Consider the following 16,639-nt stretch of genomic DNA (forward strand, 5'->3'; position numbering starts at 1 on the left):
GCCACCAATGTGGAGGGGTGTAAGTGAGGCTAAACAAATTTAAATAAGTGACAGTTGTAACTTCTGGACAAATCAAAAATCTGTTTTGTTTGCTTCAGCTAAGTCACTTCAGTGAATTAATATCTGTGTAGCAGGAGAACCAAAGTAGTAGTACAGTGGATTGTGGTTGTATTGGGACACATCAGGACCAATACATTTTGGCCCAATTAAGCAGCTGCTCCAAATTGCGAAGGTTCATGGAAATAGTTCAGGAAGGTATAAAAAAGGCAAACTACTGTTTGACTGAGAAACAAATTCTGTATTTAAATGAAATACAGAACAAATTAGAACACTACCTACAGTACTACTGTCTATCTGTCTAGGTACCACATCCGATGCGGACTTTGTGACCATGGTTTTCCATATAGGTCGCTCCTTCGTTTTTTGGATGACTTCCATTTCCTCGATGTGTAGACACCTGGCTATGCTTTTGATGTACATAAGCCGAGGTCTTCCTCTAGGTTTACTCCCCTCAATCTTTCCAGAGAGTATGAGTTTTTCTAGTTCATCTTTCCGCATGATGTGTCCTAGGAATCTGAGTTGTCTTTCTCTTATTGTTGGTATGAGTGATCGAACTGCTTGGGCTCTTCTGAGAACTTCTTCATTTGATGTGTGTGTGGTCCATGATATTTTTAATATTCTCCTGCAGAACCATAATTCAGCTGCTTCTAGTCTCTTTTCCATTGCTGGAGAAATGGTCCAGCATTCACTTCCATAAGTCAGGATAGAGTAAATGTAGCACTGCAGTATTCTGTTTTTAGTGTCCGTGCTCATCTTTCTGTCTGTTAATATGGTCTTCATTTTTTGGAAAGCTTCTTTCGCCATTGTTATTCTGTATTTCTAGTACTACAGTAACTTAAAACTGTATTCCTAAAAGTTTTCGACAGACAGTGTATGCTGCTATATTCTTTTGATTGACTGTAAATGTGCAAAATCAGCCAGGCACCAAGTGCAGACAGCATCTTCCCTACCTTCATTTTCATTGTAATATTCAAGACAATTGTTGATAACTTCAAATTGTTCATAGTTCCTAACTTGTTGAAGTAATAAGGACATTTCATTTTCACTCCTGGCTGATTCTGGCATCTCCAAGCTGGAATGCTTGAAACCGCTGTGAGCAAACAGTACTGAATTGTTTTACTGCTTATTCTTGCCAAAAATCACTGTTTTTTGAACACAGACACAGACAACTGACACTGTTTAAAATCTGTTTGCTCTAAGCACAGTGTGGTGTCTAATGGCCACACAAGTGCCTGTGTCTGACGCTAGTTAGATTAGATTCAACTTTATTGTCATTGTGCCGAGTACAGATACAAAGCCAATGAAATGCAGTTAGCATAGTGTTATTTTCAAAATAACTGCGAATAAAAAGTGCTACAGCACACAAATATAAAAGTACTGAGACAGTACAATACGGGTGCAATACTGCTTAGTGCTGTGATGTTGAGGTTCAGCAGGGTCACAGCCTCAAGGAAGAAGCTCTTCCTGTGCCTGCTGGTGCGGGAGCGGAGGCTCCTGTAGCACCTACCGGATGGGAGGAGAGTAAAAAGTCCATGGTTAGGGTGAACTGCATCCTTGATAATGCTTTTTGCCCTGCCCAGGCAGCGCTTATGGTAGATGTTCTCAATGGTGGGCAATTGGGTGCCGATAATAACTGTTTGTCAACAGTCACCTGCCTCAGTTAAGTGGCATAGTGTCCCAAATAAATGAAGTGAATCTCATCAACTTTCTCAATTAGTTTTTGTTCTTTAAGAGTTTTCCCAAATAAGTAGGTGCCTGATTAACCAGTGGCCCATTTAACCGGAATCCACTGTACAGAGTTGTACAAAATATGCTGATTGTAACTGGAATCCACTGTACAGAGTTGTACAAAATACGCTGCTTGTAAATGAAAATACCTTCTTCCTTTTATTCAGGTGCTTATTGCTTATCCGTGTCTGACTATGACAATGCAAAAGGACTGAATGTAAAGCACTACAAGATTCGCAAGCTGGACAAGGGTGGCTTCTACATTACATCACGAACACAGTTTGATAACCTGCAGCAACTGGTTGTCCACTACTCAAGTAAGTTATAAAGAAAGCAAAGGTTGTGCAGCCTGTAATGAAGATATCTTTCATTGTTACAATGGTGCCTTTGAATAAGTGGATTAACGTAAGTGTTGTTCATCTGTCAGCAGAATCCCTTAAACAGCTAGAGTGGCAGAAATAACACATTCCACTGTTGTACATGTTCCTGGTGCTCTGTTTATACACATCTTAATGCTGATTCCACAGGAAAACAGATCCTAAGGTGTCATGCACCAGACTACATCAATATTGCCTTTCAGTTACACAGAAGATAGAACCAGAAGCAGTACAGCACAGTACAGTACAGGCCCTTCAGCCCACAATGTCATGCCAACCTTTAACCTACTCAAGGATCAATCTGCCTCTTCCCTCCCACATAACCCTCCATTTTTCTTTCATCCATGTGCCTATCTAGGAGTCTATTGAATGTCCCTAATGTATCTGCTTCTACCACCACCCCTAGCAGCACATCCCATGTGACTACCACTATCTGTGTAAAAACAAAACTAGCTCTGACCTTCCATCTATATATTTTTAATTTTACTTATTGAGGTACAGTGCTGGCCCTTTGTGCCATGCCGCCCAGCAATCCCCTGATTTAATCCTGGCCTAATTATGAAACAATTTCCAATGACCAATTAACGTTCCAACCTGTACATCTTTGGACTATGGGAGGAAACCTACGCAGTCATGGGGAGAACACACAAACTCCTTACAGACAGCGGTGGGAATTGAACCTGGGTCTCTGGTGCTATAAAGTCTTGTGCTAACCACTACGCTACTGTTGTCCTCCAGTCACCTTAAAATTAAGCACCTTGTATCAACCATTTCCACCCTGGGTAAAGTCTTTGGCTGTCCACTCTATCTATGCCTTTTGACATCAATTGAAGTTTTAAAAAAAAACTGCTCAATAAATTTCAGTCTGAATCAAGGCGCATAGACTAACCCATGCAGTGCCTTAATTATTCAAAAGTAAATATCTCAGTTTTCTTATTGTTTTAAAAGGTGGGAAGTAAGAATATTTGGTAATACCAGAGAGAAACTCACATGAACCCCTTCCCTCAGAGTCTCATTATAACCTTGAACGAACCTGCACATTTATGGAGAGCACATGCCTTTGAGAGCTGTAGAACAAAGCACATTCATCTAAATAGAATGAGCTGCCATTATCCTGGCTGCCTAACCATCCTCTGAGAGTCTGTGATGGGGATATTAGTGAAACCTTGCTGAAAAATAATGAACCCTTCCGGAAAAAGTACTCCAGACCCAAAACAACATAGAAAGCCATTCTCAGCTGAAGTTCTTTGTATGCACAAATAAATAAAATAATTTATGTTAACATAAGAAAGATGGAGCTTGGGCTCTCCTGGGATATTCTAAAATGCTTCACTTGGAATTTTCTTTGTGTCGCAATTCATGTTGTTCAGTGTGTTTGCTTGACCTATGTTTCCCCTTCTGAAATAATTCCTCAGTTTTAAAATAATTTAGCCTTATTTTCAAACCACTTCAAGATCTTGCCCTCTTTGTCAGCAATCAACTCCAGCCCAGCAATCTCTGATTTTCTACTTTCTGTTAACGATTTTTTGATCATGCTCAAATTTAATCACTTCACCTTTAGTAACTGTGCTATCAACTGCTAGGACTCCAGGCTATAGAATTCCTTTTGGAAGACACTCTACATCTCTATCACTCTTTCTGCCTTTAAGACACTTTACAAACATATTTTTCTGATTTGGCTTTTGTTTTGCTATTTAGACTGGCATCAATTCTTACTTGATATTGATTCTGTGAAATGTGTCTTGGTTTTGCTGCATTTAATGCACTAAATGGCAATTGATGTTGTGTATAATCCCGATACAGCCAGGTTGCACAAGTTACTCATGAAGTAGGTATTTAGTTAATATACCTTTTATGCTTTCCATTGAGAATTGAACACTTGATGCTGAGATACATCGGAGGATGCATTGGGACACATCATCAGGTATTCTACTTGGGGTCATCAGGTGTTTCGAGTCTTTCAACGTCATACACTACAGCCCAGGAAACCCAGCCAGATTGATCGTGTCCTGGCTTGTGTCCCAGCAGCATTGGTGCACGGGTCACACTTCTTGTTCCATATCCATCTGGAGGCTTGCTCAGCAACTTCTGTGATGGTCCTGATGGCTCTTCTCTTTGCAGCCCCCGTAAGGCCAAGGAGAGAGTAGGTTTTGCGGACCGAACAGCCAGGAAAGCCTCTACACCCCATCTCGATAAGCTCACACGGTGCCCTCCATCCCTGTCTCTGCCACTGCTCTACCAGCTCCTGGTATTGGGCTTTCTTACACTTGATTGCCTCCTCAATCCAGTTTTGCCAAGGCACCGTCAGTTCTATCATCATCACCCTTCTCCAAGGTTTCTGTCAGGGCTCAGTGATGATGATGTGATGAAGTCAGGGAACTTTAATTAAGCACCTCCTCTCCATGCGCCAAAAGCAGAACTTCCCACTGACAAAACAGTTTAATTCTGATTCCCATTCCCATTCTAACATGCCAGTCCATGGCCTCTTCTTGTGCCATGATGAGGCCACCCTCAGGGTGGAGGAGCAACACCTTATAGTCCGTCTGGGTAGTCTCCAACCTGATGGTGTGAATATCGATTTTTCCTTCTGGTTTAAAAAAAAATCCTCTTCTCCCCTGTTCTTCTATTCCCCAATCTGGCCTCTTACCTCTTCTCACCTGCTTATCACCACCCCCTGGCTTCCCTCCTCCTTCCCTTTCTCCTATGGCCTACTCTCCTCTCCTGTCAGATTCCTTCTTCTCCAGCACTTATCTTTCCAACTCACCTGCGTTGACCTATCACCTTCTAGCTATCCTCCTTCCCCCTTCCCCCATCATTATATTCTGGCATCTTCCCCTTTCCTTTTCAGTCCTGATAAAGGGTCTCGGCCTAAAGTGACGACTGTTTATTCAGTTCCATAGACTCTGCCTGACCTGCTGAGTAGCTCCAGCATTTTGTGTCTGTTGCTACGGAATTTTAATTGGTTATCAAAACTGATTTTCAGTTGCCAGTCAGATGACATGGTGAGCAAGCCTGCTGGTGATCTGGGCCGAGGCTGTGGTTGGTCCCCAGCTTTGACAAAGGCTATGGGCTTTCTTGGCTGGTGGTGTTTACTGGTGTTAATGGCTGAGGAAGTATTTTCTGCTACTACCTTCAGCATCTGGTCATGACACCAGTGGTACTGACCAGGCCACTAGGAGAAATCCACGGTCTTGGATGAACAATGTGCTTGCTTATTTTCACCGGCCTCAAAAGAGGGGACCAAGAAACAGTTTAAGTTGCTGCCCAAGTTCTTGACTTATGTCAAGCCATGGAAAGAAGTACAGGTCAACCTTCACTAATCCGGCACCATTGGGACCTGAGGAGTGCCGGATTAGTGAAAATGCCGAATTACAGAAGGATCACATTAAGCATAATCAGTGCCGGATTATCGAAGGAACCGGATTACAAGTAGTTGGATTAGTGAAGGTCGACTGTAGTAGTGATCCCTGAAGGTGGGGGAAAGAATAAAAGGATTGATTGGTTTATTGTGGTGCCTACCAATTGTCAGTCAAAGATAACTTACCAGAATTGTTCACCTTTCTACTAGCAGACTATGAAAGATAACGGTGTCTTTTATATCATTAGAAATTTTGGTGCATGTCTTAATTCAGGAGGAAAATATACCACAGCATTTTATAAGATGATAAGAATGCTATATACTACATAAACCACTGTGTGTTTAAAGACAGTATATTGGGAATGGATACATTTACAAATGCATCCTTCTGACAAATAACTCAGTTCCTTAGATACACACATTTAGGAGTACGCTACGTTAAGTGAATACTGGCCATGTGCTCCCTATTTGTTAGGGTGCCAAGTTCTGAGATTTCCCCTACTGTGCCTCTGTCTGTTACTTGAACAACAGAGTTCAATAGCAGCACAGAGCTTGTTTAGAATGTTTCCAGGTTCCAGTGGGAAGGTCACACTTCCCTACTCCTACATTGCATCCTTTAGGATCAGTTGGGTTCCGTGTGGAGAAGACATCTTTGACCTCACCATCAGATTTTCCCTTGTACACTTACTTGAAGCTCAGTTACATTTGGGCATAGATGAAGGAAGTCTATTCTACTCTTAAATGATGCTGTACTTCAGGGTATGTACAACTTTTGGTTGGTTAGATGAAGGGTTCCAGATTCAAGTTCCTCTTCAGAGACTCATCATCATCATTATGTAAACACGAGGAAATCTGCATAATCCATGTCCCATTCCCATTCTGACATGTCTATCCACGGCCTCCTCTACTGTAAAGATGAAGCCACACTCAGGTTGGAGGAACAACACCTTATATTCCGTCTGAGTAGCCTCCAACCTGATGGCATGAACATTGACTTCTCTAACTTCCGTTAATGCCCCACCTCCCCTTTGTACCCCATCGCTTATTTATTTATTTGTTTGTTTGTTCATTCATTCATTCCCCCTTTTTTCCCTCCTTTTTTCTCCCTCTGTCCCTCGCACTATAACTCCTTGCCCATCCTCTGGGTTTTTCTCTCCCCTCCCCCTTTCTTTCTCCCTAGGCCTTCCGTACCATGATCTTCTCCCTTCTCTAGCCTCGTATCCCTTTTGCCAATCAACTTTCCAGCTCTTGGCTCCATCCCTTCCCCTCCTGTCTGCTCCTATCATTTTGGATCTCCCCCTCTCCCTCCCACTTTCAAATCTCTTACTATCTCTTCTTTCAGTTAGTCCTGACGAAGGGTCTCGGCCCGAAACGTTGACTGTACCTCTTCCTACAGATGCTGCCTGGCCTGCTGTGTTCACCAGCATTTTTGTGTGTGTTGCTTGATCATCATCATGTGCTGTATCATGTGACATGGGTGATCATGGTCTCTTGATTATGATTGTTCTTGGCTATTTTTTCTACATAAGTGGTTTGCCATTGCCGCCTTATGGGCAGTGCCTTTACAAAATGGGTGATCCCAGCCATTATCAATACTCTTCAGAGACTGTCTGGCGTCAGTGGTAGCATAATCAGGACTTGTGATGTGCAGCAGCTTCTCATATGACCATCCATCACTTGCTCCCATGGTTTCACATGACCCTGATCAGGGTGGGGGGGGGGGGCGGGGCTACGCAGATGCTTCACCTTGTCCAAGGGTGACCTGCAGGCTAGTGGATGGAAGGAGCACCTCACGCCTCCTTTGGTAGAGTCGGATCTCTACCCTGTCCCCTACTTCAGAGACTAAAGCACACACTGATTGTCCACTGAAGTACTGCTCTCTCAGCTGGACATATGATCCAATGGTACTACTTCAAAGAAGATCTGTAGGGTTATCCTGATGACTTGGTCAGCATTTAACTTGTAAACAGCATTTCAGAAATGAAACATGTGATTAGATGACAATAAGATTGTTAGCTGGGGAATGCCTAGTATGTGCAAGTGAACTGACTGATACCAGGTAGTCTGTTTGGTTTTTATTCTGTAGTGACTTGGTAGTAGTGTCATTGACTCAGCTGGCCAAGTCTTGAAAGATATATCCTTGTGTTCCAGATCAGTTCCTCCAAGAGAACCGCAATCTTGTCGTAGGGATTGAAGGCTTGTATGCCTCAATGAGCTATGTTGGCTGGAGCCAGGGCTTGTGCTTTGACTCTTGGTAGGGTCACCCATGCCAAACAGGTCAAAGGGTAGAGGCCAGATGAAGAATGGTCCTTTGGTCTTTCAGGTTCGTGGGTACAGCTCAGGACCAACAACCGTGACTTGTCCAAAAAAAATTGTCACACAAACAGCAATAAAGAATCCTTTTATATCTGTGGTGGACTGTATGGACAGGCAGAGATGGAGGGCCTTCATTGCTGCTCTAAATGCCAGCAGTGTAACAGGCAGTAAGCTGGTCCAGGTTAGTTAGGGCACGATTCTCAAGTGGTTCCTTTTTAATCCTACTCAAGTGACAAACTGTTTGGAGCCCCGGTTCTCCGAGCACCAATCCTTCTTGTGTTAAGTGTGTTCCTCTTTTCATTCATTCTATAATCTCTTGTTATAAGGAATCCACCCCTATCTTCACCCTTTGGAAATCTATCACCTTTACGAGGGATGTCTCAATACTTGCAGCAGTCACCACATTTCTCAAACTGTGCATATGTTAGTGGTTGTATTGGTAATTATTTACCTCTTCAAAGACTACAAAGTATGGAGAACTACATGTACAAAGGCTTTGGCCCATTGCATCAAGCTTATCAGCACAAATAGAGAAGTGCAAATATAATTTTGTCTCTCATATGGTTGTATCACCACTTCCCATAACACTATACCATCTTTGGGCAGGTATTGTACTGGAAGTGAGGGGTATTCCCGAGATCAGTTAGTGTCTCCTACCTATGAAAGTGGGACAGCAAAACACATACCTTTGGGATAACTGGTAGAATCTCACATATTCACCTGCATCTTCCAAACCATTCTGCACTAATAATTCAAGGTAGTACCTCACAGTTCCAATTTTAAGAACTATATCCATCCATTCCCATTGGGTTTAGTTGGGCCTCTTGTTGAACCACACATGGCCATAATTCACTCACACTTCGCCATGTGAACATATTCACATCATCAACCCACCCCCCACCTGATATTAGACTACACTTCCCAGATGATGATTCATCGTCGCAGGTGTCAAAGCTTTCCTTTTGATCCAATCCCAACCTGTTATCTAAATTCTGTCCTTTACGTCAGCGATACCACTCAGGAATCACCTAGTGAATCTTTACTGCACTTCCTCCTTCGCAAGAACATCCTCCTCAGATGAGGAGATTAAAACTATACATGATACTTAGGTCCCACCAAATCCAGCTGCCATTGCCTCTCTCCTACTTTGGGCAGAATCTCTTTCAGTATCCTGCCTTTCAAGAGTCCTATGCCTCAGTCCCACCCTGCCATGACTATTTGGAGAACCATAAGATATAGGAGCAGAAGTAGACCTTTTGGCCCACCGAGTTTGCTCCACTATTTCACATGGCTGATCCATTTTTCCTCTCAGCCCCAATCTCCTACCTTCCCCCCGTATCCCTTCATGCCCTGACCAATCAAGAATCTAACATCCTCTGCCTTAAATAAGACTTGGCTGCCACAGCTGGCTGTAGCAAGGAATTCCACAGATTCACCCTCTCTTGCTAAACAAATTCTTCCTCATCTCTATTCTGAGGTCATATCCTCTGGTCTTACACTCTCACAACATAGGATACATCCTCTCCACATCCACTCTATCAAGGCCTTTCACCAGTAAATAGGTTTCAATGAGGTCACCCCTCATTCTTCTGAATTCCAGTGAATACATGCCCGGAGCCATCAAACGCTCTTCACATGACAAGCCATTCAAATGCAGAATCACTTTCGTAAACCTCCTTTGAGCCTCTCGAGTTTCAGCACATCTTTACTAAGAGAAGGGGCCCAAAACTGCTCATAATACTCCAAGTGAGACCTCACCTGTGCTTTATAAAGTCTCAACATTATATCCTTGATATTATATTCTAGTCCTCTTGAAATGAATGCTAACATTGCATTTGCCTTTGTCAGCACAGACTCAGCCTGCAAATTAACCTTTAGGGAATCCTACACAAGGACTCCCAATTCCCTTTACACCTCTGTTTTTTGTATTTTCTCTCCATTTAGAAAATAGTCAACCCTTTCATTTCTTCTACCAAAATGCATGATCTTACACTTCCTGAAACTGTATTCCATCTGCCATTTTTTTGCCCATTCTCCTAATCTGTCTAGGTCCTTCTATAGCCTCCCTACTTCCTCAAAACTACCTGCCCCATCACCTATATTCCTATCAACTGCAAACTTTGCAACAAAGCCATCAATTCCATCTGGTCAGTTTTTCTGTCAGTATCCGCTTGCCCTGTTATCAATTTGCAGGTTGCAAGTCAGGTTGTGCTTTTAGGTATTTTAACCCGATTGTTTCAAAATTGGCCTCTCCATGGTCTGCGCATCAGTATGCTGATAATTTTAGCAGATATCTTTCTCACTCCCACTTGAGCATTTTTTGTTTTCTGAACTATATCAACCTCTTCTGCACAGCTGCCTATCATCTCCTTGCTTCCCCTCCTTCTTCCCTTCCTTCTTCTCTGGCCCTTTACCTTTCTCACCCACCTGGCTTCACCTGTCATCTTCGAGCTTGTCATCTCCCCCACCCCCTACCAACCTTTTTGTTCTGACGATCTCGGCCCAAAACATGACTTTATTCATTTCTGTAGATGCTGCCTGAGCTGCTGAGTTCCTCCAGGATTTTGTGTGTGTTGCTGTTGATTTAGATAACTGCATGACTGATCTTCGTTGATCAGTACAATTTCACCACACACTTCAGTAGCTTGTTGACTCCCTTACAATTAATCATAACTGCACATCAACTATAATGCCCCAGTGCTTTATAATGTGCCATGCAATATCATCTATGCTTTGATTTCAATAGAGAGAAAGACATAAACCTCTGAGAAAAGATAAATAATTATCTAATTAGCCAAAACTTTCATAATTTAAATTTAAAATCAGGCTGAAGAGATGTCATTGGAATGGGCTAACTTCACTGCCCTTATCCACATTGGCAGTGAGTGCCTGAAGTTAAGACCATGAGACGTAGGAGAAGAATAAGGCCATTTGCTCCATTGAGTCTGCTCTGCCATTCCATCAGGGCTGATTTATTATCCCTCTCAACCCCATTCTCCTGCCTTCTCCTCGTAATGTTTGATGACTTTACTAATAAAGAAAGTGTCACCTTCCATTTTGAATCTACCCAATGTCTTATCCACATATCTGCCTGCAGCAATGAATACCACAGATTTACCACTGACTGGCTAAAGAAATTCCATGTTATCTCTGTTCTAAAGGAACGTCCTTCTATTCTACTCTGGTCCTATGCTCTCCCACTTTTGGAAATACTGTTGCCACATGCACTGTACCTAGGCCTTTCAGTATTTGATAGGTTTCAATGAGATCCCTCCTCGTTCTTCTGATCTCAAATGAGTACAGGCCCAGAGCCATCAAATCCTTCTCATATGTTAACACCTTCATTCCTGGGATCATTCTTGTGAATCTCCTCTGGACCTTCTCCAATGCCCACACATCCTTTCTTACATGGGGTAAGTTAATTCTTTTATGCTGCTTTTGGATCTTAAAAAGTGGCATAAAGCTCATTTAAGCATCCAAATTCAAATAGAATATTTAAAACTATAGCGAACATCTTTAACTGATCAAACTTATAATTCCTTCTTGGCCAACATAACCTTTGTGTGGGAAGAGATAATCTAAGAGAAGCCAGTTCTTACACTTCCAGTGACTTAGTAAAACTGCATTTAAGTGTATGTTTGTATCTAAACTAAGCTATGTCACTCATTTCAATTTAAAACTGGATAAAACAAAAGCAATTTCATCTCGTAACCAAATTACCAGCATCAGTTTTAAAAGCTCCATTGACTTAGAAACATTCCCATAACCGAATTTCAACTTCAAGGCTACACCTTTAATTCTCTACAGCTATCAAAAATTAAAAATAAGACAACAGTGTTTGCAATAGATATTTTAAATTTCTTTCTAAAACGAATATGATGTAAAAGTTCCAAACAAATCCCTGTACATATACTGAAATGAACACTTAAAGCAAGAGAGACAGCACAGGGTTAACAGTTTTCGGCTCTCAGTGTAAGTGACTGACACTGAAAACAAATTGCACTTTTTATAATGGACGTGGTTCCACACAAGGAGTTGACTAGGAAAACATTCAGACTCATCTTCACTAACCAGTGAAATTGCCATGAAATGCTTTGATCACTCAATCACTGTCCCTCTGCTCTGTCACATGCTATCATACCAGGAATCATGCATTCTCCCCTTTATTCCTGTGCTGTTTTTGCTACCATTTCGCTGATCTTCAGGATCATACTCAGACCCTACCCTATTTTCACCATTTGGTCTGTTCTCTTTTGGTGCATTTCACTGAATGCTCCAGTATTAACTGTTCACCATTGAGTCCATCTTTTGTGGTCATGACCCTGTTCTGTTGTTTGAATGTTATCCGGGTCCATATAGAATTAATTTGCCTTGCAGTCTTCCTCTAGCACAGATTTCTCACTAGGTTTGCAACAACTGGTCAGTTTATATTATGTATACTCACCCAAGTGATACTCCATGTTCACTATATGTTCACTCATGGAAGATCCTGCCCAATGCACCAAATGATGTAGAGCATTCTGGTCTTAATGTCTAGATAAACATTCAAGTGTGTCCGTACTTTGGTTAAACAAGGAAGGATCTGTTTTACCCACCGCAGGGCAGAGAGGACGCAGTACACACACTTTCCTTGATTGTATACAGCATGGCATTTTATACACACTTTGGAGATGAAGTTTAAGAATTCTACCAATATATAAAGGTTCATTTCTTATCCTCATATAAAACCCAGAGCCAGAAATGGTTTGATTGTCCACTTCTGATCACTTTCTCTGCTTGATTATCGAGTGCTTTGGAGACTCTTGCCATTGCTCTGTGACGAGTGGTCCAATTTTTTTTGTCATCTCTCCAGGGACTGTTTGGGCCTGTTTTTTTTCTAAGCCACATTTCTCCTGGTGGCCAACAGGCCTGTCACCTTTTTTGCACATTTCCGCACAGATTCGATTCATTGCGGAAAAAATCTATGAATCCCTTTATCTTCTCACAGGGACTAACTGGCTCAGGAGAGGCTGGTTGTTTCTGTTTGTAGAGTTTCTGTGTGACCATATCTTCCATCTCTACTGTCCCATTGATATGTGCCCTCAGAAAACATGGCATACGCATTTTACTCTGAATATGTCAATATATTATTTTACTATACAGTACTGCGCAAAAAATAAACTTGGGCACATATATATAACTAGGGTGCCTAAGACTTTTCAACAGTGCGGTATTTGTCAATATGGAGTGGAGAGCGAATTTGTAAATCTGGCGGGAACAATGGATGTTAGGAATGGTGAGGATGGAGTGCCGTGGGAGGGGTGCGGGACAGGAAGCAGAGAAGGAATTCCGGGGGTGGGGGGGGGGGTAGGTGGTGCATGGGTGCAGACACATCCAACCCTGAGACACCAGGCAAGGTCACTTGATTGCAAACAATTGGTTTACTGATCATTGCAAAATGTCTCTCTGCTGCTTCCCGCTCCTTCCCCTTTATCGAACCATGATTCCCTTCTCCCTGCCCCTTCCAGTCCACAATAGCAACCCATATCAGAATTAAGTTTATCATCACTCACAACTGACATGAATTAATTTTGTTTTTACAGCAACAGCAGTACAGTGCAATACATAAAATTACTACAGTACTGTGCAAAGGTCTTGGGCACCCTAGCTATATATATGTGCCTAAGACTTTCGCACAGTCCTGTATATCAGTGTCGGAAAAAGCTGCCTGAGAAGGGTGAAATTTTGCGTACAGCTCCCAAGGGAATCAATAAATATTCCCATTTACAACCATTACAGTGGAAATCAACACTCACAACACGCTGAAGGAACTCAGCAGGTTGGGCAGCATCCGTGGAAACGATCAGTCAACGTTTTGGGCCAGAACCCTTCTTCAGGGAATCTGCAGCCACAGAGACTGCAGTAAATAAATTCCCATTTATGTGAACTGGCCATCTTAAGAACTACAACACAAGATGTTGGAGGAACTCAGCAGGTCAGGCAGCATCTATGGAGAGGGATAAACAGTCTACATTTCAGGCTGAGACCCTTTATCAGGTCCTGATGAAGTGTCTCACCCCAAAATCTCCACTGCTTATTCCTCTCCATAGATGCTGCCAGACCTGATGAGTTCCTCCAGTATTTTATGTGTGTAGCTCTGAATTTCTAGCATCTGCAGGATCGTGTGTTTCGTAGTCAGTCATTATCATACTTTATTGATCCCGAGGGAAATTGATTTTCGTTACAGTTGCCCCAACCAAGAATATTTGTTTATTACCTTAAGTCCTGGCAGTCACAGCACTCCAGACCACCCAGGGAATGATGAATACTACCTTGTTATTCCATTTTTTTGCACAATCTATTTTTGTAATTTATAGTTTTTTTTATGTCTTTGCACTATGCTGCTGCCACAAAATTACAAAATATCATGTCATATGTCAGTAATAGTAAAGCTGGTTCTGATCCTTCTCGTATGCTGTGATCTAGATGTCTCATGACATGGACCTTTAATAGCAAGTCAGTCAGTTAGTCACTGCCCTTGGGGCAGCAAAGAAGTTCCTCCATCTCTGTCTGTCCTTGGCCATTTTCTCTTTTGTGCCCCACTTGAGGTTCAGGGTCATCACTTCTGCCTCTACGGTATGATGCCAAATTGTCTTTGGTCTCCCACGTTTCCTCTGCCCCTCAAGGGTCCAATGAAGTGCTGCCTTGATGATGGATTTGGCCTCTTCTTATCACATGCCCAATCCATCTCCAATGTTTCCCCATGATTATTGTGGCCATGTCCTCTTGATGATACTGAAGGAGTAGGGTGTGGTGGTGTGGTTGGAGATGCTTCTTGGGCAGAAAATATGGAGGATCTTCCAGAGGCTCATGATGCAGAATGACAGAAGCTTGGCAAGGTTGCTGACTGTCATGTGCCAACGTTCTGATCCATACAAGAGTGTGGACAGAACACAGCTCTGGTACAGCTTCACTACGCTGTACTTGGTTGATCCCGGTATGCTGCTCATTGATCTGAAGCTGTTTTTAGCTTAGCTGAGTCTGCACTGGTTGTGGTCCTAGGTCCTACTATCATACCAAATGACGCTTCCCAGCTAGGTGAATCTGCCAGTGCTGGGGACGGCAATGCCATATGCTTTGTCAGAAGGAGTCGTCCTATAGCAAAGACTGCTATAATTCTGTGGCTTCCTCTGGCGATGAATTTATCTTCAAAGGAACATTTTATTGAACAGTTTGTATTGCTGAGCTTGCTAACTCAGTTATAGAAACCAGGTCTGACAGTTGTGGAGTAGAAATAGTTCTTTTGTATAACAATATGTTTTATAGTACAATATGTAAGTTAACTCTGCATTTATTTCCTACGTCATCACAATGGCCCTCTTCATGGGTAATTACGATTGACTAGAAACTCAGTTATACTAGCCACATAACGACAAGAGCAGGGATGCAGATGAGCAAGTGTCTCAACCTCAAAGTCTTTCCCCCATCTACTACACACAAGTCAAGAGCATGCTAGAATACTCCACACTTGAATGGGTACAAATCCAACAATTCTCCGAGTCAAAGCAGTTCACTTTATTAATTTATCATCCACTAATCTTAACATTCATTCTCTCACCTGCCAATGCACAGTTGTTGTCTCTGTACCATCCACAGAATGATCTGGAGAATACTTCAACAGCATCTCCTAAGTCTAAGACCTTAAGCAGCAAGAAGGATCATAAGACATAGGAGCAGAATTAAGCCATTAAGCTCATCAAGTCTGCTTCGCCATTCCATCCTGGTTTATTTATTCTCCCTTTCAACACCATTCACCTGCTTTCTCCCCATAACCATTACTGATAAAGACCTCTCAACATCTGCATTATATATACCCAATGACTTGGCTTCCACAGCCTTCTGTGGCAACGAATTCCACAGATTCACCATACTCTGACTAAAGAAATTCCTCCTCATCTCTATTCTAAATGGACACCCTTCTATTCCTGGACTGTGCCCTCTGGCCTTAAACTCTCCCACTATTGGAAACATCCTCTTCATGACCACTCTATCTAGACCTTCCAATATTTGATAGGTTTCAATGAGAACTCTCCCTCATTCTTCTAAACTCCATTGAGTACAGGCCCAGTGCTATTAAATGCTCCTCCTACACTAACCCGTTCATTCCCTGGCTCATTCTTGTAATTTCCCCCTCTGGACCTTCTCCAATGCCAACATATCCTTTCTTAGATATGAGGCCCAAAATTCCTCTCAATGCTCAAAAAAAACAAGGCTTGCAGATGAATGGGAACACCACCACCTTCAGGTTTCCCTCCAAGTTGCACACCACCCTGACTTTGAAGTATGTTGTTTGTCCTTTATTGCTATTTGGTCTATATCTTAAAATTCCTTACCCAGCAGCACTGAGGGAGCATCTTCACCAGGAGTCAGTTGTTCATGAAAGTGATTCACCTCCACCTTCTAAGGGCAGTTAAGGATGAATAAATACCAGCCTTGTTTGTGATGCCCAGATCCCACAAAATGACATAAATCATTCTGAAAGTTCTCAACAGGTTCTTTCCAAATACAAAAATCTCCTTTTTACATTGAGTCTTATTTGACTGGGGTTCTTCTAGACATTTCATGTGCTGAGATTGACAAAACAGATTAATGGCCTAATACAGACTGCTGAAGGAACTCGGTAGGTCATTTGGCATCCAAAGAGGTGAGGGAATGGTCAATGTTTTGTGTTGAAAGGCCCCATTAGGAACTTCTTCAAGGTGAGTATGCCTTGAAGGGAGTTTGCGGTGGAGTATAAGAGGACACGCAAGAGAGTTCAGAT

At 42.3% G+C, this 16,639-nt stretch overlaps 1 protein-coding gene across 2 annotated transcripts in view; it reads left to right on the forward strand.

Moving 5' to 3' along the window:
* LOC140187157 (proto-oncogene tyrosine-protein kinase Src-like) overlaps window positions 1–16,639 on the forward strand; it is a 223,432-nt gene that overhangs the window by 171,001 nt on the left and 35,792 nt on the right. For both annotated transcript variants that reach the window (XM_072242161.1, XM_072242170.1), the window contains exon 6: window positions 1,956–2,105. In XM_072242161.1, coding sequence (XP_072098262.1) covers window positions 1,956–2,105 — 150 coding nt within the window. The remainder of the gene's footprint in view (window positions 1–1,955; window positions 2,106–16,639) is intronic.

The sequence above is a fragment of the Mobula birostris genome, chromosome 2 (genome assembly GCF_030028105.1).
Source record: "Mobula birostris isolate sMobBir1 chromosome 2, sMobBir1.hap1, whole genome shotgun sequence".
In the NCBI taxonomy this organism is placed as follows: Eukaryota; Metazoa; Chordata; class Chondrichthyes; order Myliobatiformes; family Myliobatidae; genus Mobula; species Mobula birostris.